This window comes from Lagenorhynchus albirostris, chromosome 6 (genome assembly GCF_949774975.1).
Source record: "Lagenorhynchus albirostris chromosome 6, mLagAlb1.1, whole genome shotgun sequence".
In the NCBI taxonomy this organism is placed as follows: Eukaryota; Metazoa; Chordata; class Mammalia; order Artiodactyla; family Delphinidae; genus Lagenorhynchus; species Lagenorhynchus albirostris.
The window spans coordinates 93,343,195-93,366,089 of NC_083100.1; the positions used below are offsets into that span (position 1 = coordinate 93,343,195).

At 44.7% G+C, this 22,895-nt stretch overlaps 1 protein-coding gene across 1 annotated transcript in view; it reads left to right on the forward strand.

The window, feature by feature from the left end:
- The window catches only part of LCT (lactase), a 51,178-nt gene that overhangs the window by 11,534 nt on the left and 16,749 nt on the right, over nucleotides 1–22,895 (forward strand). Inside the window, exons 3-8 of the mRNA XM_060152971.1 lie at nucleotides 75–158; nucleotides 1,855–1,957; nucleotides 3,380–3,458; nucleotides 6,824–7,550; nucleotides 18,258–18,903; nucleotides 21,170–22,720. Of these exons, the coding sequence (XP_060008954.1) occupies nucleotides 75–158; nucleotides 1,855–1,957; nucleotides 3,380–3,458; nucleotides 6,824–7,550; nucleotides 18,258–18,903; nucleotides 21,170–22,720 (3,190 nt within the window). The remainder of the gene's footprint in view (nucleotides 1–74; nucleotides 159–1,854; nucleotides 1,958–3,379; nucleotides 3,459–6,823; nucleotides 7,551–18,257; nucleotides 18,904–21,169; nucleotides 22,721–22,895) is intronic.

Consider the following 22,895-nt stretch of genomic DNA (forward strand, 5'->3'; position numbering starts at 1 on the left):
AAAAAGAATACTTCTGAGCAGTTCTTTGTCTTGAAATTCCTTGTGCTCTGATGATCCTATTTACTTATTTCCAGGACGCAGTTGACTTCCTCTCTCTAGATTTATCTTATGGATGCCAAAGCGAGGCAGGTTTCCGGCAGAAGCTGAGTCAATTGCAGGTAATTTGAGCTGTTTTCCATATTGATGATGAATGGCAAAGTTTCCTGAGAGCATATTAGACATTTAATGCTTCAGCTGATGTGTAAACTGAACTTCCTCCAAGAGTCCATATACTTGCAGGGAATTCCCCAGCGGTCCAGTGGTTGGGACTCTGTGCTTTCATCACTGCCAAGGGCCCGAGTTCAATCCCTGGTCAGGGAACTAAGATCCCACAAGCTTCTCGGTGCAGCCAAAAATAAGTAAACAAATAAAAGAGTCCACATACTTGCAGAGTTGCATCTGGAGAGATTCCTATAGAGAACATCTGGAGGTTAGATAGTCTTCCCTGGAAAGGATAATGAGGGTTGGCTTGTTAAGGTAAATATTTACATGGATCCTCTGCTCTCTTGTGTAGAAAACTACTGAGAATCCAAATTCCAGTGTTCATTCTGAGATTAAAACAGACATTTCATGGATGTGGTCATGTAGATATTTATCCTGACAAGCCAACCCTCACTATCCCTCCACTCTCCTCAGAGCACCTGCACCCCCTCTCTGAGCCTCAGCTGCTGCTCCCCACTGGCACACAGGTGTCTTAGGGCCTGAGGACCCACAGGTTCTGAATTCTTCAGGAGGTACATGTAGGAGTCCCACGTTCCCTTCTCAGAAGAGGCTTTGCTCACCAGAGGCTTCCCCACTCAGCAGAGGGCTCCTGCAGCTCTCCAGTCCTGTGATACCACAGGCTGCCTCACTGCATATGGATCTTCCAGGGAGGGGAAAACCCTCGGTTCCCTTAGGAGTTTGGCTTTGCGCACTGACCTGGCCCAGGGAAAGAACAAGACTACGTGGGTCACAGCTCCACTCACTGGTTCTGAGCGACTTACTTGGTTTCTCGGAGATTAAGGCTTGAGGCTCATTGTTACTGGCTTCTCTGAGAAAATAAAGAACCCGCCTGGCTTCTTTTTAAGTAGTTGCTATTGGTATTTCTCAGTGGCTGTTAACGACTAGAGGAGGAAAACTCAGTGTGGGAAAAATGACAAAACCCAACCTCCCCCAAAAAAGGTAACCTAAAGTGAGGTCAAACAACGTGTCAGCCTAAAGATGTTTCTTTTGACACTGAAATGGCTAGAAATGGGAGAGAAATTATACCTGCTCCAATTCTAATGAAGATAGCTTCTTTTAAATTTCTTTATGGAGTATGTCAGATATATCCAAAGGTAGAAGGAAAAGTAAACTGAAGCCATCCCCAGCTTCAAAAGCTATCAACTCGTGGCTGATCTTGTTTCATCTATACCCTACCTTCCCCCTCTCAAACCAGATTGTTTTGAAGCAAACCCTAGACATCCATAAACATCTTGACAGTGGCACCTGATTGAGCTTCTTGTAGCAGCACAGGCCCCTGACATGAGCAGACAGCCTTGTTCCTGGTCCTAACACAGTGACTGGTTCTAGGAGGTACCTTGTAGCCTGAGGTGATGGCAGAAATTAGCCTGTCTCTTTGGTGGGGGTCAGTGTAGAGAATGGTCTATGTTATTGAAAAGTGTAGATTTTTCTCCCTCAAGTCTAGAGTCGGCTCTCTTTATTGACTGAGATGGCTAGCGGTCATTTCCAAAACCAAATTGAGTGTCGTGACTTCTCATCTTTAAAATCTGTCCCTGTTAACAAAAAACTTACTCTAGGCAGCTTCAGTTCACTTGCTGGCCTATATCATTTCAGACTATTGAGCCAAAAGTGGAAGTTTTCATCTTCAATCTGAAACTCCAGGACTGCCTCTCCATGAGGAAGAACCCAGCTGATCAGTTCTTCAGCCTTCTCACAGGTGAGTGGACCATCACTGGAGAGGTTTGGAGTGATATTTGGTGCACTGGCTTGTGGGGTAGCTATTTTAAAAGTCTGGGGTTCCAATGGGAGGAGCGACCAGAGGAGGGGTGGTCTGAGAGCCCATCCCAGATGAGTTTAGTGTCCCTTGTCTTCTTGTTGTTGGTCTTGATCCCTTAGCTCCCACTGACCCAAGAAAGGAGAGAGGTTCTGTACGAGGATGGTAAGGATGCCTTGGTCTCATGGAAATAAAGACCATCAGGCCTCAGATGTCAGGTGAAAGCATGGCAACTGCCCTGTGTCCATCTGTCCACTTCCCTTACCCCTCCCTCTAAGGTCTCTCATCTCTGCCCCCCTTGGCAGGGCTGCCTCTCTCCCCTCAGCCACCTTACTTTTGTTCATTTCCCCATTACCTAATCAAAATCTTCAGGTATAGGACCCACAGCTCATGGAGCATCTCCTTGGTTTCTCTTAGTTCAAATTCTTGAGAGTGAATCTGATGGGTGGGCCATGTAATCAGAAGATTGCTCCTGGGACTTCCCTGGTGGTCAAGTGGTTAAGTCTCTGTGCTACCACTGCAGGGGGCACGGGTTCCATCCCTGGTTGGGGAACTAAGATCCCACATGCCACATGGTGTGGCTATTAAAAGAAGGAGAAGAAGAAGGTTGCTCCTGGTCCAATCCGGCCAAGGGAAAGTAGGAGGTCCACTAAGGCCTCAGGGGCTGAGGACCACTAGACACTCTGCAGGAAGGGCCAAGGGGCACGCTCCTGCATGCCTGGATATCCAGTTCAGTCTCCCTGTAAGGTCAGAATATGGGAGAAGTTGGTAGTGCCCTTTCTACTACCTGTAACCAGTGCTGAGCTGGCTTCACAGACCTCTTGAACTGCATCCATGGATACCACTTAATAACTCTTGCCCTAACTCATCTTTGATGGTATAATGATTTCCGTTCTTAAATCCCATCACTTTCTAAATGGTTAAAATGGTCAATTTTATGTTTATGTATAGTTTCTTACAAAAAAAATAAAATTCCGCCCCTTTCTGATATTTGAGTTTTGAGTCAGTTGTTCTCCTTGTTTGGTCTCCAGACAAGCAGCATTAGCATCACTTGGGAACTTGTTAGACATTCACATTCTAGAGCCCACCTCAGATCAGAAACTGTGATCAGAAACTTTGGAGTGGGCCCAGCAATCTGTGTTGAACAAGCTCTGCAGGTGATGCTGATGCACATAGAAGTTTGAGAACCACTGTTCTATCACTTTTGACTTCTATAAATCTTTAGCCTGTGGAATTTTCCAGAGGGGTTTGGAGCCATTGCTTGGGGTTTGGGTGTGGTGTATAAGTGAGGAAAACTGTTGATAGTAGTCATGCATAGTGTTGGTTGGGCTTCAGGTGGAGTGAATTAAATGTATTCTCTTACAGCCATAAGGGAAGAACAAGTGCTCACCATTGGGTTTGATCTTAGTACATTCCTGAGCTGTTCATCAAGTTCCAAGAAAAGGTAATGTTAGATTTCCTGTGGGACTACCAATAACTGATATTTGCAGAATACTCTGTTGTTCTTTCACATGTGTAAACACAGGGGACTGTTGTCATCTGCCTCTTGGACCAGTGAGTCCTTCGTGGCCATTCTAGAGACAAGAGATGAAGGCTCAGAGGGGAAAGCAGGGAGCAGTGTCTCTGGCCACCACACGGTTCTCCTCTAGTTCACCCAAGTACACACAGCTAGCAGAGCTGGTGTTTAAACCCCTGCCTTCTAGTTTAGATCTTGTTGGAGGCATTGTGAGGTTGTGGATGAGCAGGCTGGGTTAATGATAGATCTGCCCATCCCTGAAGTTATGTGATCTGAGTAAGTAAGGTGAGTTCTCTGCACCATTTCCTCACACAAAATGTGAAACATCTTACCCGTGAGGAGATGGCATAGATAGGAAAGCCAGCTGTGCAGCAGGGCAGAAGCCTAAATCAGCAGTTTCTCAGGACAAAGGTTTTAAATTATTGTGGGATTGCAAATAATTTCTTTGCACATGACTGAAGTACCAAAATTTGTAAGTGACATACTGAAAAAAAATTAGAGTAGATTTGAGGTTATCTCCATAATTATATCATTCTCATGCACTTATATTCCAAAGTGCTTCTCGAGAAAAGTTTGGTGTGGAAGCCAGTGCAGGGAACTTCCCAGAACCCTCAGCTCTCCGTGGGGGTATGTTACACACCTGAGCATCATATACCGTGTGTCAAGGAAGGACCAAGGCCCGGAGGCAATCATTGGCTTCCCAGACCTTCAGCTAGAGTTCACCTCAGACATTTCTAGCACAGCTCTGTCCAAGATCATAAACTTCAGTTGCCACCACCTCTTTGCACTTTTTCTCTTCCAGCATTTGGCTGTCCTCAGCTGTGTCTCCTTCCATTGTTCAGTCCTCTCAACTCACTTCAAATCAGCAGTTCAGATCACCAGACCCTAAGCAGCTGCACATGTCAAGCTTTGTACCGGGAGTATGAACAGTATGATGAGCAAGTAGATCAGAACTGCTCTCTGTTCACATGCGGAGTCAGCTGAGGAGTGCTGGGCTATCTTTTCAGAAAATAAAACTCAAGAGGTCATAATAAACGTGGTACCCTGGGGACTTCCCTGGCGGACCAGTGGTTAGGACTCTATGCTTCCACTGCAGGGGCCACGGGTTCCATCTTGGCTTGGGGAACTAAGATCCCACATGTCACGCATGACATGGCCAAAGAAAAAGAAAGGGGGCACCCTGAGATCACAATGATTGCAAAACCACAAGATGACATGAGACACCGGCTCCAGGATTCTCTAACACCTTGATCTCTCAGTACCTTGCATGCAGGGAAGATCCAACATTGGCTAACGTTAAACCGAGAGTGGGGGCGGGGGGTTCTCACTCAGGTGGATGTTGATGGAGAACCTGCAGGGGCAGGTGGAAGCGCGTCCTGAGAGGACGGGCATCATTTTCTTGTCTGAGTGTTTTAGGCCTCAGAAGTGAGACAGAGAGGCCCGCCAGTGATGCTAGCACAGAGTATGGCAGGAGATACAGACTGCTCCCCAGAGGAGGGAAAAAGAGCATTACCTGGGATGCTCTGAGGTGGCTTAGAGTGGGGGGTGAGGGGTGGCTGAAGGAGGACACTTGGAGGACTGGGCATAGAGACTTTCTGTGCTAAATCTCTTTCCAAGTTAGGCAAACCCAGGACTCCCAGCTCCAAGGCCTGTATGGCAAGTTCTGTGTTATCCAGGGGCAGTTTGTTTCTTCAAGACCTCTTCTCACCCAAGCCAGAAGGACAGTCATAGTCAGAAGGGTTGGGTCAGAACAGCTGAGTGGGCACCCCTCCATGCCCCTGGTACGCTCCAGAGTCATGCATCTGTTTTGGGTAATCCACAACTATAGGCTATCATTTCCCCTCACCACTTTTCTACCAAATGCGGATGAGTTGATGCTTAATAAAATAGGAGGAGCTTAAGTTTGGAAGGTCCAGGCTCCACTCCACGGGAGGGAGGTCTTTCTGCAGTGTCCCCGTCACTTCTACCGGTTCTGTGCTCTGGGCCAAACTTGTATAAGTGTCAGCCCCTCGATGGCCCAAGGACAGGGAGGTGCTCTTGTACTCCACTTCCTCTCCTCATGTGTGTTCTCTTCTCCAGGCCAAACACACCCACCTCCACCAATCCTTCCTCAAGGTTGCCCTCTGCTGGTGTAACTGCTGCATGTTATCACGCACTGCTTTCCAGCCTGCAGGACAGGACTCAGAGAAAACAATAAAGAAAGAAGGGACGGAGGGAAGGAGGAAGGAAGGAGAGAGAAGGAAAACAGATTAGAAGTAAATAGAATATATCAGACTTCATTGTGTATGAGAATAGTATTTTTATGTTATGCTTTATTTCAGCTATGTTTATTTCTGATGTTTATTTCAGATATTTTATTTCTGAAATAAAACATAACATGCACATAAATGTCTACACATCTACACACATACATAGTGATATGTGGTTAAAAGCACAGATTCTGTGCTGTACCATTTGCAAGCTGTGTAATCTAGGAGGAGTTCTCATTTTTTATAAAAAACAAGATGTAAGTTTATTGATATAAATAAAGCCTGAAGATGGACAGTCTAGAGTGGGTAAAAATCATCAGGAATCCAGGCTCCTATCTTGTTGCTTTGTTATTCTTAACAAAACTTCTACCTCATGGTGCAGGATGGATGCTTGAGCTCCTGCCATTATGACCATAATCCAGGCAGCATGAAGAAGAAAGGAGGTTATAGTCAGGGTTGACATTTGAGTGGTACACATCAGTAGAGATGTACCAGTCATTCAATTATTGAAATATTTCTGTACCAGCTGGTAAGTAGCTGCTGGCCCCCTGATGCCCGAAGTTACTCATTTCTTTAAGTCTCAGTTTCCTCCTCTGTAGGAAGAAGATAAATAATGTAGTACTTATCTTGTACACTTATTTTGAAAATTAAATGAGATAATGTACATACATTTTTATCATAGTGGTCACCATAGAATCAAAAGGCTTAGTAAATTGAAGTCATTATTATTAGCTATGTTTTATAAATATACATTATAAGAAGAAAAACTTTCATCAGAACTGAAGACTGTATTCAAGGGTGATCTAATACAGCAAACAGTAGCATTGGTACAGTATTTTCACTCATGCAGGAGCAATGATAACTCACCTAAGAAGAGACAATAATAATAATTGTCCCATCTACTTGCTGCCCATGACTTTGGGTCGGTGTTTCTGGAATCTTTACTGATTACACACATTGTCACTGTTCATCGGTCTGGGGGCATTTGTAACTTACAGAGTCATTACTTATACTGTGTCCCTTTATGTCACTTCACTCCTACAGCTGGTCTTGTTCTCTGACTGACAACCTGACCCTCCAGACTCTCCTGCAGCTGGACCTGGAGACAGCAGTAGACTCCTCTCTGCCCCACTCAGCCTATCAGAGAGTCTGGGAAATGTTTGCCAACCAGTCCAGGGCAGAAAGGGATGCTTTCCTGCAGGATGTTTTTCCTGAGGGTTTCCTCTGGGGCGTCTCCACAGGGGCTTTTAATGTGGAAGGAGGCTGGGCCGAGGACGGAAGAGGGGCGAGCATCTGGGACAGAGTCGGGCACCAGAACACCGGCAAGGGCCAAGCAACGCCAGAGGTGGCCAGTGACAGTTACCACAAGGTGGACACTGACGTCGCCCTGCTTCGTGGCCTCCGGGCCCAGGTCTACAAGTTCTCCATCTCCTGGTCCCGCATCTTCCCCACTGGGCAGGGGCAGAGCCCCAACCTCCGGGGCGTCGCCTACTACAACATGCTGATCGACAGGCTGCTGGACTCGCATATCGAGCCCATGGCCACGCTGTCCCACTGGGACCTGCCTCAGGCCCTGCAGGATCGCGGCGGGTGGCAGAATGAGAGCATGGTGGATATCTTCCTGGACTATGCGGCCTTCTGCTTCTCCACGTTTGGGGACCGTGTGAAGCTGTGGGTGACCTTCCATGAGCCGTGGGTGATGAGCTACGCGGGCTACGGCACCGGCCAACACGCACCAGGCATCTCCAGCCCAGGGGTGGCCTCTTTTAAGGTACTTCCCATCCTTGCAATGCCTACTTGTTAGAAGAGAAAGGACATTGGGTTGGAAAAATGTTTATTTTACCTTCCCATCAGCAAGTCTTTCCTTTCTTTTTCCTTTAAAGGAAATCAGAGGGAGGGAGGGGAAGGAACCATAAATTCTTAATCACCTTATTTGTCCAAACACTATTCTGGCACTTTAAAAATTGTTGTCACCTCCTCAGAACGGCTCTGATGGATGAGGGAATCGGGGCTTAGGAGGAGAAGCAGTTGGTCGTGATGACATTGCTAGTGGGTTAGCAGTGTGAAGCCAACATTTGAGCCCAAGTCCCTTGACTCCAAAGCAAGTTTTCCATGTCAGCCAGGACTCTTAATTCCAAGTGACAGAAAACCCAACCCAAACTGACTTAAACAAGGAGGGAATTTCTGAGTTCTGGAAACTGAAGAGTCTTAGTTTTAGCTGATCAGAGTGGAGCTTGATTAGACCACAGATGATGTTACCAGGACTCGATTTTTCTTCTTCTCTTGCTCCCTTCACTGGCTTTATTCTTGGGCTGGCTGGTAGCCAGATGGCCACAATCCTTCTCTCATATTTCAAGATCAGCAGAAAACAGAAAAGACAGCTTGCCTCTCTTCTGGCGTTCCCAGGAAAGTTCTCCCCGTGCTCATGGTCTCCGCATGGGTCGCGTGCCCATCCCTGAACCAGTCACTGGGTCTAGGCTAGGGGACTGTGTGGCATTGATTGGTTTTGACCCAGGTCCCAGCTCTACCCCTCAACACACTGGCTGAGAGACAGGGAAGTGGCGGTGGGGGAGGGTGGTCTTTCCAGAGGGCAATCAGGGTATCATTTCAGCAAGAAGGTGATGTGTATCCTTGAGACAAAATTTAAAATGGCTTAACATGGGTCCCATCCATCATTTCCCTTTTTCTTCAAAAGCTCCCAGGAAACCTACCAGCTTCCCTGGCTGCATTCTTCAGGACAATTAGTCTAGCTTTCCCCCAGCACCTTTTGGGTTCTCTTCTCTTCTGAAAGAGGAGCATTCACTGGGCCCCAGGCTAGATGTTAAGTGCCATCAAGACACTTAACTGTCCATTAGAAAATTAGAGAACAATTCAAAATACCCACAATGACAGTGAGCTGGAATACTGTGAATAAATGACTCAGTGAAATGCCAAAATATAGCACTTAAGTCAAGGCTTCCATTCTGCTCTTGTTCAGCAAGTGACCGTACCCACGGAGAGAGAGAACACTTCTGAAAGGGGAAAGCTTGAACCTTTCTGTTTGTCTCTTTGTTGTAAAACTCATCCCAGCCTTTACACCTTAGGCTTCTTATCCCTACAGCCGTGGCTCCTGAGACTTTTCTACAGAGACTTTTATGAGAAAGTCCACCTCATTTTTTTTTTTTTTTTTTTTTTTTTGTGGCTGCGTTGAGTCTTCGTTCCTGCGTGCAGGCTTTCTCTACTTGCAGCGAGTGGGGGCTACTCCTCGTTGTGGTGCGTGAGCTTCTCATTGCGGTGGCTTCTCTTATTGCGGAGCACGAGCTCTAGGCGCGCGGGCTTCAGTAGTTGTGGCACGCAGGCTCAGTAGTTGTGGCTCGCGGGCTCTAGAGCACAGGCTCAGTAGTTGTGACACACAGGCTTTGTTGCTCCGCGGCATGAGGGATCTTCCCGGGCCAGGGCACTAACCTGCATTGGCAGGCGGATTCTTAACCACTGCACCACCAGGGAAGCCCCACCTCACTTTTCTCTTTCAATTCTTCCTTTTATTTATAAAACATTATGACACCATTAAGGAAAAATTTCCAAGAAAAGATCTTTTTCATAGTTCTACTAGTATTTCCTTCCAGTCATGGCTTCCTTACATTCAGAGTGTAGTCACAGTGTGCACTCAGCTTAGTGCCTTTGTTTTCTTTTTGTTGTTGTTGTTTTTATTGAAGTATAGTTGATTTACAACGTTGTGTCAATCTCTGCTGTACAGCAAAGTGACTCAGTTATATACATATAGACTTTTTTTTTTAGGTATTTAGTCTTTATTCTGAATCTGATAGACAACAGTTATTTTTTTAATTTTTAAATTTCATTTAATTTATTTTTTTATACAGCAGGTTCTTATTAGTCATTAATTTTATACACATCAGTGTATACATGTCAATCCCAATCTCCCAATTCATCACACCACCACCACCCCCCCACTGCTTTCCCCCCTTGGTGTCCATACGTTTGTTCTCTACCTCTGTTTCTCATTTTCTGCCCTGCAAACTGGTTCATCTGTACCATTTTTCTAGGTTCCACATATATGCATTAATATACGATATTTGTTTTCCCTTTCTGACTTCACTCTGTGTGACTGTCTCTAGATCCAGCCACGTCTCAACAAATGACCCAATTTCATTCCTTTTTATGAAAAGGAATTGTATTCCATTGTATATATATATACCACATATTCTTTATCCATTCATCTGTCGATGGACATTTAGGTTGCTTCCATGACCTGGCTATTGTAAATAGTGCTGCAATGAACATTGGGGTACATGTGTCTTTTTGAATTATAGTTTTCTCTGGGTATTTGCCCAGTAGTGGGATTGCTGGATCATATGGTATTTCTATTTTTAGTTTTTTTTGTGTGTGTGTGTGTGTGTGTGGTACCCGGGCCTCTCACTGTTGTGGCCTCTCCCGTTGCAGAGCGCAGGCTCAGTGGCCATGGCTCACGGGCCCAGCCGCTCCGCAGCATGTGGGATCTTCCCGGACCGGGGCATGAACCCGTGTCCCCTGAATCGGCAGGCGGACTCTCAACCACTGTGCCACCAGGGAAGCCCTATTTTTAGTTTTTATAAGGAACCTCCATACTGTCCTCCATAGTGGCTGTATCAATTTACATTCCCACCAACAGTGCAAGAGGATTCCCTTATCTCCACACCCTCTCCAGCATTTGTTGTCTGTAGACTTTCTGATGATGCCCATTCTAACTGGTGTGAGGTGATACCTCATTGTAGTTTTGATTTGCATTTCTCTAATAATTAGTGATGTTGAGCAGCTTTTCATGTGCTTCTTGGCCATCTGTATGTCTTCTTTGGAGAAATGTCTATTTAGGTCTTCTGCCCATTTTGGATTGGGTTTTTTGTATTTTTAATATTGAGCTGCATGAGCTGTTTATGTATTTTGGAGAGTAATCCTTTGTCCGTTGATTCGTTTGCAAATATTTTCTCCCATTCTGAGGGTTGTCTTTTCGTCTTGTTTATGGTTTCCTTTGCTGTGCAAAAGCTTTGAAGTTTCATTAGGTCCCATTTGTTTATTTTTATTAACATTACTCTAGGAGGTGGATCAAAAAAGACCTTCCTGTGATTTATGTCAAAGACTGTTCTTCCTATGTTTTCCTCTAAGAGTTTTATAGTGTCCGGTCTTACATTTATGTCTCTAATCCATTTTGAGTTTATTTTTGTGTATGGTGTTAGGGAGTGTTCTAATTTCATTCTTTTACATATAGCTGTCCAGTTTTCCCAGCACCACTTATTGAAGAGACTGTCTTTTCTCCATTGTATATCCTTGCCTCCTTTGTCATAGATTAGTTGACCATAGGTGCATGGGTTTATCTCTGGGCTTTCTGTCTTGTTCCATGGATCTATATTTCTGTTTTTGTGCCAGTACAATATTGTCTTGATTACTGTAGCTTTGTAGTATAGTCTGAAGTCAGGGAGTCTGATTCCTCCAGCTCCGTTTTTTTCCCTCAAGACTGCTTTGGCTATTTGGGGTCTTTTGTGTCTCCATACAAATTTTAAGATTTTTTGTTCTAGTTCCGTAAAAAATGCCATTGGTAATTTGATAGGGATTGCACTCAATCTGTAGATTGCTTTGGGGAGTATAGTCATTTTCACAATATTGATTCTTCTAATCCAGGAACATGATATATCTCTCCATCTGTTGGTATCATCTTTAATTTCTTTTATCAGTGTCTTATAATTTTCTCCATACAGGTCTTTTGTCCCCCTAGGTAGGTTTATTCCTAGGTATTTTATTCTTTTTGTTGCAGTGGCAAATGGGAGTGTTTCCTTAATTTCTCTTTCAGATTTTTCATCATTAGTGTATAGGAATGCAAGAGATTTCTATGCATTAATTTTGTATCCTGCAACTTTACAGAATTCATTGATCAGCTCTAGTAGTTTTCTGGTGGCATCTTTAGGATTCCCTATGTATAGTTTCATGTCATCTGCAAACAGTGACAGTTTTACTTCTTCTTTTCCAATTTGTATCCCTTTTATTTTTTTTCTTCTCTGATTGCCGTGGCCAGGACTTCCAAAACTATGTTGAATAATAGTGCTGAGAGTGGACATCCTTGTCTTGTTCCTGATCTTAGAGGAAATGCTTTCAGTTTTCCACCATTGAGAATAATGTTTGCTGTGGGTTTGTCATATATGGCCTTTATTATGTTGAGGTAGTTTCCCTCTATGCCCACTTTCTGGAGAGTTTTTATCATAAATGCGTGTTGAATTTTGTCAAAAGCTCTTTCTGCATCTATTGAGATGATCATATGGTTTTTACTTTCAATTTGATAATATGGTGTATCACATTGATTGGTTTGCATATATTGAAGAATCCTTGCATTCCTAGGGTAAACTCCACTTGATTATGGTGTATGATCCTTTTAATGTGTTGTTGGATTCTGTTTGCTAGTATTTTGTTGAGGATTTTTGCATCTATATTCATCAGTGATATTGGTCTGTAATTTCCTTTTTTTGTAGTATCTTTGTCTGGTTTTGGTATCAGGGTGATGGTGGCCTCATAGAATGAGTTTGGGAGTGTTCCTTCCTCTGCAGTTTTTTGGAAGAGTTTGAGAAGGATGGGTGTTAGCTCTTCTCTGTTTGATAGAATTCACCTGTGAAGCCATCTGGTCCTGGACTTTTTTTTTTTTTTTTTTTGGCGGTACGCAGGCCTCTCACTGTTGTGGCCTCTCCCGTTGCGGAGCACAGGATCCGGAGGCGCAGGCTCAGTGGCCATGGCTCACGGGCCCAGCCACTCCATGGCATGTGGGATCTTCCCGGACCAGGGCACGAACCTGCATTCCCTGCATCGGCAGGTGGACTCTCAAGCACTGCGCCACCAGGGAAGCCCGGTGGAAGATTTTTAATCACAGTTTGAATTTCATTACTTGTGATTGGTCTGTTCATATTTTATATTTCTTCCTGGTTCAGTCTTGGAGGTTATAGTTTTCTAAGAATTTGTCCATTTCTTCCAGGTTGTCCCTTTTATTGGCATAGAGTTCCTTGTAGTAGTCTCTTAGGATGCTTTGTATTTCTGCGGTGTCTGTTGTAACTTCTCCCTTTTCATTTCTAATTTTATTGATTTGAGTCCTCTCCCTCTTTTTCTTTCTTTTTTTTTTTTTTTTTTGCGGTACACAGGCCTCTCACTGTTGTGGCCTCTCCCGCTGCAGAGCCCAGGCTCCGGGCACACAGGCTCAGCGGCCATGGCTCACGGGCCCAGCCACTCCTTGGCATGTGGGATCCTCCCGGACCGGGGCATGAACCTGTGTCCCCTGCATCGGCAGGTGGACTCTCAACCACCACGCCAAGAGGGAAGCCCTCTCTCTTTTTCTTGATGAGTCTGGCAAGTGGTTTATCAATTTTGTTTATCTTCTCAAAGAACCAGCTTTTAGTTTTATTGATCTTTGCTATTGTTTTCTTTGTTTCTATTTCATTTATTTCTGCTCTGATCTTTATGATTTCTTTCCTTCTGCTAACTTTGGGTTTTGTTTGTTCTTCTTTCTCTGGTTCCTTTAGGTGTAAGGTTAGATTGTTTATTTGAGATTTTTTTTGTTTCTTGAGGTAGGCTTGTATAGCTATAAACTTCCCTCTTAGAAGTGCTTTTGCTACATCCCATAGGTTTTGGATCATCGTGTTTTCATTGTCATTTGTCTCTAGGTATTATTTGATCTCCTCTTTGACTTCTTTAGTGATCTCTTGGTTATTTAGTAATGTATTGTTTAGCCTCCATGTGTTTGTGTTTTTTATGTTTTTTTCCCTGTAATTCATTTTTAATCTCATAGCATCGTGGTCAGAAAAGATGCTTGATATGATTTCAGTTTTCGTAAATTTACTGAGGCTTGATTTGTGACCCGGGATCCTGGAGAATGTTCCATGCGCACTTGAGAAGAAAGTGTAATCTGCTGTTTTTGGATGGAATGTCCTATAAATATCAATTAAATCTATCTGGTCTATTGTGTCATTTAAAGCTTCTGTTTCCTTATTTTCATTTTGGATTATCTGTCCATTGGTGTAAGTGAGGTGTTAAAGTCCCCCACTATTATTGTGTTACTGTCGATTTCCTCTTTTATAGCTGTTAGCAGTTGCCTTATGTATTGAGGTGCTCCTATGTCGGGTGCATATATATTTATAATTCTTATTGTTATATCTTCTTCTTGGATTCATCCCTTGATCATTGTGTAGTGTCCTTCCTTGTCTCTTGTAACATTCTTTATTTTAAAGTCTATTTTATCTGGTATGAGTATTGCTACTCCAGCTTTCTGTTGATTTCCATTTGCACGGAATAACTTTTTCCATCCCCTCACTTTCAGTCTGTATGTGTCCCTAGGTCTGAAGTGGGTCTCTTGTAGACAGCATATGTATGGGTCTTGTTTTTGTATCCATTCAGCAAGGCTGTTTCTTTTGTTTGGAGCATTTAATCCATTCACATTTAAGGTAATTATCGATATGTATGTTCCTATGACCATTTTCTTAATTGTTTTGGGTTTGTTTATGTAGGTCCTTTTCTTCTCTTGTGCTTTCCACTTAGAGAAGTTCCTTTAGCATTTGTTGTAGAGCTGGTTTGGCGGTGCTGAATTCTCTTAGCTTTTGCTTGTTTGTAAAGCTTTTGATTTCTACATCGAATCTGAATGAGATCCTTGCCGGGTAGAGTAATCTTGGTTGTAGTTTCTTCCCTTTCATCAATTTAAGTATATCATGCCACTCCCTTCTGGCTTGTAGAGTTTCTGCTGAGAAATCAGCTGTTAACCTTATGGGGAGTTCCCTTGTATGTTATTTGTCGTTTTTCCCTTGCTGCTTTCAATAATTTTTCTTTGTCTTTAATTTTTGCCAATTTGATTACTATGTGTCTCGGCATGTTTCTCCTTGGGTTTATCCTGTATGGGACTCTCTGCGCTTCCTGGACTTGGGTGACTATTTCCGTTCCCATGTTAGGGAAGTTTTCGACTATAATCTCTTCAAATATTTTCTCTGATCCTTTCTCTCTCTCTTCTCCTTCTGGGACCCCTATAATGCGAATGTTGTTGTGTTTAATGTTGTCCCAGAGGTCTCTTAGGCTATCTTCATTTCTTTTCAATATTTTTTTCCTTATTCTGTTCCACAGCAGTGAATTCCACCATTCTGTCTTCCAGGTAACTTATCCGTTCTTCTGCCTCAGTTATTCTCCTATTGATTCCTTCTAGTGTAGTTTTCATTTCAGTTATTGTATTGTTCATCTCTGATTGTTTGTTCTTTAATTCTTCTGGGTCTTTGTTAAACATTTCTTGCATCTTCTCGATCTTTGCCTCCATTCTTTTTCTGAGGTCCTGGATCATCTTCACTATCATTATTCTGAATTCTTTTTCTGGAAGGTTGCCTATCTCCACTTCATTTAGTTGTTTTTCTGGGGTTTTATCTTGTTCCTTCATCTGGTACATAGCCCTCTGCCTTTTCATCTTGTCTTTCTGTGAAAGTGGTTTTTGTTCCACAGGCTGCAGGATTGTAGTTCTTCTTGCTTCTGCTGTCTGCCCTCTGGTGGATGAGGCTATCTAAGAGGCTTGTGCAAGTTTCCTGATGGGAGGGACTGGTGGTGGGTAGAGCTGACTGTTGCTCTGGTGGGCAGAGCTCAGTAAAACTGTAATCCGCTTGACTGCTGATGGGTGGGGCTGGGTTCCCTCCCTGTTGGTTGTTTGGCCTGAGGCAACCCAACACTGAAGCCTACCTGGGCTCTTCGGTGGGGCTAATGGCAGACTCTGGGAGGGCTCACGCCAAGGAGTACTTCCCAGAACTTCTGTTGCCAGTGTCCTTGTCCCCATGGTGAGCCACAGCCCCCCCACCCCCGCCTCTGCAGGAGACCCTCCAACACTAGCAGGTAGGTCTGGTTCAGTCTCCTATGGGGTCACTGCTCCTTCCCCTGGGTCCCGATGTGCACACTACTTTGTGTGTACCCTCCAAGAGTGGAGTCTCTGTTTCCCCCAGCCCTGTCGAAGTCCTGCAATCAAATCCCACTAGCCTTCAAAGTCTGATTCTCTACGAATTCCTCCTCCCGTTGCCGGACCCCCAGGTTGGGAAGCCTGATGTGGGGCTCAGAACCTTCACTCCAGTGGGTGGACTTCTGTGGTATAAGTGTTCTACAGTTTGTGAGTCACCCACCCAGCAGTTATGGGATTTGATTTTATTGTGATAGCACTCCTCCTACCATCTCATTGTGGCTTCTCCTTTGTCTTTGCATGTAGGGTATCTTTTTTGGTGAGTTCCAGTGTCTTCCTGTTGATGACTGTCCAGCAGCTAGTTGTGATTCTGGTGTTCTCACAAGAGGGAGTGAGAGCATGTCCTTCTACTCTGCCATCTTGGTTCAGGCTCCCTAGACATTCTTTTTTAAGTATTCTTTTTTCATTATGATTTATCCCAAGAGATTGGATATAGTTCCCTGTGCTATACAGTAGGACCTTGTTGTTTATCCATTCTAAATGTAATAGTTTGCATCTACCAACCCCAAACTCCCTGTCCATTCCTCTCCCTCCCCACCTCCCCCTTGGCAACCGCAAGTCTGATCTCTATGTCTGTGGGTCTGTTTCTGTTTTGTAGATAGGTTCTTTTGAGCCATATTTTAGATTCCACATATAATATCATATGGTATTTGTCTTTCTCTTTCTGACTTACTTCACTTAGTATGATAATCTCTAGTTGCATCCATGCTGCTGCAAATGGCATTATTTTGTTCTTTTTTATGGCTGAGTAGTATTCCATTGTATATATGTACCACATCTTCATTATCCGTTCGTCTGTTGATGGGCATTTAGGTTGCTTCCATCTTTTGGCTATTGTAAATAGTGCTGCTGTGAACATAGGGGTGCATGTGTCTTTTTATTTTTTAGAGTAGTTTCAGGTTCACAGCAAAACTGAGTGGAAGACACAGAGACTTCCCATTTACTCCCTGCCCCCACACATGTATAGCGTCCCCCGTTATCGACATCCCCCACCTGCACGGCAGATTTGTTACAATCAAAGACATATACAATGATCTATACACCGACACATTATCATTCTAGTGCCCATTTTTTACTTGAAATGTCATTAAACCTTTTCCATTTCATTACATGATCACAGTGATAGTTTCTGATGGTTGCCTAGTATTCCACTAGCACCCTGCCCCAACACCAGCAAGCTTAAAAGGGAAGCCTTCCTGCCTTTTGGAAAGGAGCACACTTTGCTGTTGGAGATTAGGACCCACCCAGTTAAGAACTAACATTTGGGACATTAGAAGCAGTCAGGAGCTTCTCTTCCTAGAGTACGTTTTGGGTGTAAAATTCTTCAAACATAGGTGTCATCATCTTCACATGATAAAAAGGAAAAGGAAAAGGTGCTAAGTGGTAGCAAACCTCCTCCTGCACTCCAAGTTTCTGCTCTGTGCTGTATGTACACAGTTGCATTGAATCCTCCTGGATGGATCCATAATTACCCACTTCCTGCAGACAAGGAAGCTGAAGTCGAGGGAGAAGATGGTTTGAGTTTACTGAGCATGTTAGTGATAGAGTCAATATTCAGATGTAGGCTTGTTATACTCCAGATACCCCACCTTTGCCGTTTCTCCTGGTGCTCCACCAAGGAAAGATGTTGACATTTGTAAGACCATGAGTTAAGTCTACAGCAGATCCTGGTTGTGGTTTCTCTTCCTAGACTTCATTAAGTAGAAAGGAGAACAGGAAGGCTAGAAATAATTTCCCCCTCTTTTGTGTGTTAACTAAAGTGATTGCCCCTGCCAATTAGTTGTGGACTAGTCAATAAGCCCTTACTGGGACTTCCCTGGTGGCGCAGTGGTTAAGAGTCCGCCTGCCAATGCAGGGGACACGGGTTCGAGCCCTGGTCCGGGAAGATCCCACATGCCGTGGAGCAACTAAGCCCGCGTGCCACAACTACTGAAGCCCGCATGCCTAGAACCCGTACTCTGAAACAAGAGAAGCCACCGCAATGAGAAGCCCACGCACCGCAACAAAGAGTAGCTCCCACTCAACACAACTAGAGAAAATCCACACACAGTAACGAAGACCCAATGCAACCAAAAATTTTAAAAATTAAAAAAAAAAAAAAGCACTTACTGAGGACAGAGGCAGAAGAACTGGGTGATGATCCAGGCCTGGGGTCAGACTGCCTGTGCTCTCCCCTTCTCTGGATCCTGTGTTCCTCACCTGTATCATAGTAATAGTATTTGTACTTGCCACGTAAGTGAGGATCACACAAGATAAGCTATTGACACCTGTTTTTGTTAATGTGGTTGTGGTGCTGTCGCTATCGACCTGGTGATGGTGGTATTGACTTGTTGACACAGTTGTGGATGTTGCTGACATTGTTGCTGTTGACTTTATTAACTTGCTACCGTTACTGACTTTGGTGTCAACTTGCTGACATTGTTGTTGTTGACTTGTTATTGGCTTGTGGGTGCTGTTGTTGTCACTAAGACCTGTATTTCCTTCTTTCTTCCTCACAAGGTGGCTCACGTGGTGCTCAAGGCTCATGCCAGGGCTTGGCACCACTACAACAGCCAACATCGCCCACAGCAGCAGGGGCGGGTAGGCATTGTACTGAACTCAGACTGGGCAGAGCCCCTGTCCCCAGGGAGGCCTGAGGACCGGAGAGCCTCTGAACGCTTCCTGCACTTCATGCTGGGCTGGTTTGCACACCCCATCTTTGTGGATGGAGACTACCCGGCTGCCCTGAGAGCCCAGATCCAACAGACAAACAAACAGTGCCCCAGTCCTGTGGCCCAGCTCCCTAAGTTCACCGAGGCAGAGAAGCAGCTCCTGAAGGGCTCCGCTGACTTTCTGGGTCTGTCCCATTACACTTCCCGCCTCATCAGCAAGGCCCAAGGAGATACCTGCGTCCCCAGCTATGATACCATTGGAGGCTTCTCCCAACACGTGGACCCTGCGTGGCCCCAGACCGAATCCCCTTGGATTCGTGTGGTACCCTGGGGTATAAGGAGGCTGTTGCAGTTTGTATCCTTGGAATACACAAGAGGCAAAGTTCCAATCTACCTGGCTGGGAATGGCATGCCCATAGGGGAAAGTGAAGATCTCATCAATGATTCCTTGAGAATTGACTACTTCAATCAATATATCAACGAGGTGCTCAAGGGTAAGAATGTGGATATGCTGGTGATTGGAACGTGGGTGGTACTTCATCAAGTCTTCAGAGTTTTGTTTTGAGGGACAAAGACAGTCTCCCAAGAAAATGAAGCCAAAAAGTAGTATTTGTAGTAATAGTGTGAGTCCTTCATATCAGCCTCCTAACTCTCTCCCTCAAAGGCCTCAAGCCTTTACTTTTATATTGCTAGTGCCTACAGCGCTCCCTTCTACACTCTGCCTATCTGAGTCCTATCTATCCATCAAGCCTCATCATCTTTTAACACATTTAGTTAACAAATATTTATTGAGTGCCCATTACATGCCAGACATTGTGCAAGACAGTAGGGGTACCATATTGAACCAACACCTTCTTTTCCCAGAGGGGACTCAGAGTCTACAGAGGGACGCAGACAGAAAAGTGCAATATATGGTGATGATGGCATTACAGGGTGACATGAGGACACTCAGGATGGGACTCCAGTCCATTAAATCTTCCCCCATCGCTCCAGCCTGGCCTGATCTTCATTTCCTTTAACGGGGTATGAAATCTACATTCCATATCATTCACTTTGGTCCACTTAACCTATATCTACAGTCTCATTTTTACCTTATATGTCTTTTTATTTCAAGTAAAAAGGAGCGGCAAATAGGTTTCATCTCAGTACGTCAGTCCTAATCAACTGATAGTGGCTAGCTGTCTGCCTAGAGGGCTGTGTTGAGAAGATTTCGAGGCCTTGTCTAGAATCAAAGAGAAAGAGTTAAAAAGGGACCCCTGCCCTGGGCACTGCAGTAAGGAATGGAGACCTACATCCCACTGTTTGTGAGGTCAGACTTCACCTGTACTCTCCTGAGTATCAAGGAATCCCTTTAAGACATTATCTCAAGTGATCCTTGAAACGGCCTTGTTCAGTAAATGGGGGCAGATATTATCTTCATGGGACAACTGTGAAAACCGATGCTCTGAGAGATTAAATGATATGCCCAGACATCCAGTGAGTGGAGCCATAGGCCCTTCTGTTTCTGGCTCAGCAATTCCTTCTGCCCACTAACCTATGAGGCTTTTATTCATCTTTATGTTCCCAGAGCCTAGCACAGCGTGGGATAAAGTAGGTGCCTACTAAATTATTTATTGAGTGAATGAGCGACGTTACCTACCTCTTACACAGTCATCCACAGCTATTGCTCTGACTCCTGGTTGACTCACTAGAACATTTTTAATTCTTTCACAGTTCTGGAGACCAGAAGTCCAAAATCAAGACGTCACTAGGAACACTTTCCATCCAAAGCCTCTGAGGGAGAATCCTTCCTTGCCTATTCCAGCTTCTGGGGGCTCTAGGCCTTCCTTGGCTGTGGCTGCATGACTCCAATCTCTGCCTCCACCTTCACATGGCCTTCTCCCCTGTGTCACTTATGATGATGCTTGTCACTGAATTTAGGACCCACCTTGATTAATCCAGGATGGTCTCATTTTGAGATCCTTAACTTAGTGAATTATATTTGCAAAACCCCTTTTGCAAAATAAGGTTCCATCAGTAGTACCAGGGGTTAGCACTTGGATATACCTTTTTGGGGACCACAATTCAAGCCACTGAATCAGAGAATACATTTTTTTAGGCTTTATTTCTCCTTTTAAAAACGGAATGCGTGATTATTTCATGTCAATATTACTAAACATAAAGAAGAAAAAACAAAAGCATATTTTTTAAAGATTAAATGATTTATGTATTCTATATTAAACCAAGGAGTCCTGACACTAGCAGATGGGGCACCTTTTCTTTATTATTCATTTTAAGGTAGGGACACACCTTTCGATTGAGACTTATGGCCACAGATGTGGCCTGATGTTTTGTGTGGGTCTTACGGATTTTCCTTTTACTTGTTATGAGGAGGAAAAAGGGTTAATATCTTGGGGGTAACCCAAGTCACCTCCCGAACTTTCATGTTAAAAGGAAAACCTTTTAAAAGTAACATCAGCCCTTTGCAACTCTGTCATCATTTCAGACCCCAACCAATCCTTGCTTAACACACACCCTTACATCTTGCCAGCTCCCATCCTAATTCTCGACAAACAATTTATGTAACCTTGCAGTTTTTGCCTTTATAAGCGTCCCCCATTTTATAGTGGAACACAATTCAAGTGCTTCCTGACTCTGTGTCTCCCAGGCTGCAGTGCTAACAAACCCCAAAATAGACACCTCTATTTTAAAAATAATAAAAATAAAAGGCAACATCAGTAACAGACTTTAAAACAATCCCAATTTTGGTTTTCTCCACAGCTGTCAAGGAGGACTCAGTGGATGTTCAATCTTACATTGCTCGTTCCCTCATCGACGGCTTCGAAGGCCCCTCTGGGTACAGCCAGAGGTTTGGGCTGTACCATGTCAACTTCAACGACAGCAGCAGGCCAAGGACTCCCAGGAAATCTGCCTACTTTTTCACCAGCATGATTGAAAAGAATGGTTTCCTCACCAAGGTAGTAAAAAGACTGCCACCACCCAGTAAAGCAAACGTCCCCCGGAAAATCAGAGCCTTCACGTTTCCATCCGAGGTACCCTCCAAGGCTAAAGTAGTCTGGGAAAAGTTCTCCAACCAACCCAAGTTTGAAAGAGATTTGTTCTACCACAGCACGTTCCGGGATGACTTCCTGTGGGGCGTGTCCTCGTCAGCCTATCAGATTGAAGGAGCTTGGGATGCTGACGGCAAAGGCCCCAGCATCTGGGATAATTTTACCCACACACCAGGGAGCAACGTGAAAAACAGTGCTACTGGAGACATAGCCTGTGACAGCTATAACCATCTGGATGCTGATCTGAACATGCTTCGAGCTCTGAAGGTGAAGGCCTATCGCTTCTCCATCTCCTGGTCTCGGATTTTCCCGACTGGAAGAAACACTTCTGTCAACATACGTGGTGTTGATTATTACAACAGGCTGATTGATGGCTTGGTGGCAAGCAGCATCTCTCCCATGGTGACACTGTTCCACTGGGACCTGCCCCAGGCCCTCCAGGATATTGGAGGCTGGGAGAATCCTTCCTTGATTGAGTTGTTTAACAGCTATGCAGACTTTTGTTTCCAGACCTTTGGTGACAGAGTCAAGTTCTGGATGACTTTTAATGACCCCACATCCCAGGCATGGTTGGGGTATGGCTCAGGGAAATTTCCCCCAAATGTGAACGACCCAGGCTGGGGACCTTACAGAATTGGCCATGCAATCATCAAAGCTCATGCCAGAGTCTATCACACTTACGATGAGAAGTACAGGCAAGAGCAGAAGGGGGTCATCTCTTTGAGCCTCGGTGCACACTGGGCAGAGCCCCAGTCGCCGGGGGTCCCCAGGGATGTGGAGGCAGCTGACCGAATGCTGCAGTTCTCACTGGGCTGGTTCGCCCACCCCATCTTCCGAAACGGAGACTATCCCGATGCCATGAAGTGGAAAGTGGGGAACAGGAGTGAACTACAGCACTTAGCCACCTCCCGCCTGCCCAGCTTCACTGAGGAAGAGAAGAGGTACATCTCAGCTACGGCCGACGTGTTCTGCCTCAACACCTACTCCTCCAGAATCGTGCGGCATGCAACACCCAGGTTAAACCCGCCCTCCTATGAAGATGATCGGGAGCTGACCGAGAGGGAAGACTCTTCCTGGCCCTCCACGGCAGTGAACAGAGCTGCATCCTGGGGGATGCGAAGACTGCTCAACTGGATCAAGGAAGAGTATGGGGACGTCCCCATTTACATCACTGAAAACGGAGCAGGGCTGACAGATCCGAAAGTGGAAGATACCAATAGGATATTTTACCACAAAACCTATATCAATGAAGCTTTGAAAGGTACGTGAGTGTTCATGTCCCCCTTACAAAATCTCCCAACGTCCACATGTCATGTGCCTGAAATGGTTTGGCAGAGTGGATTACACACCATCAACAGGTCTCCCTTTTATACCCTAATTCCATAATTCTTTCCCGGTCTGGGGTTACATATCCCTTTGGGAATCTGAAAAAAGCA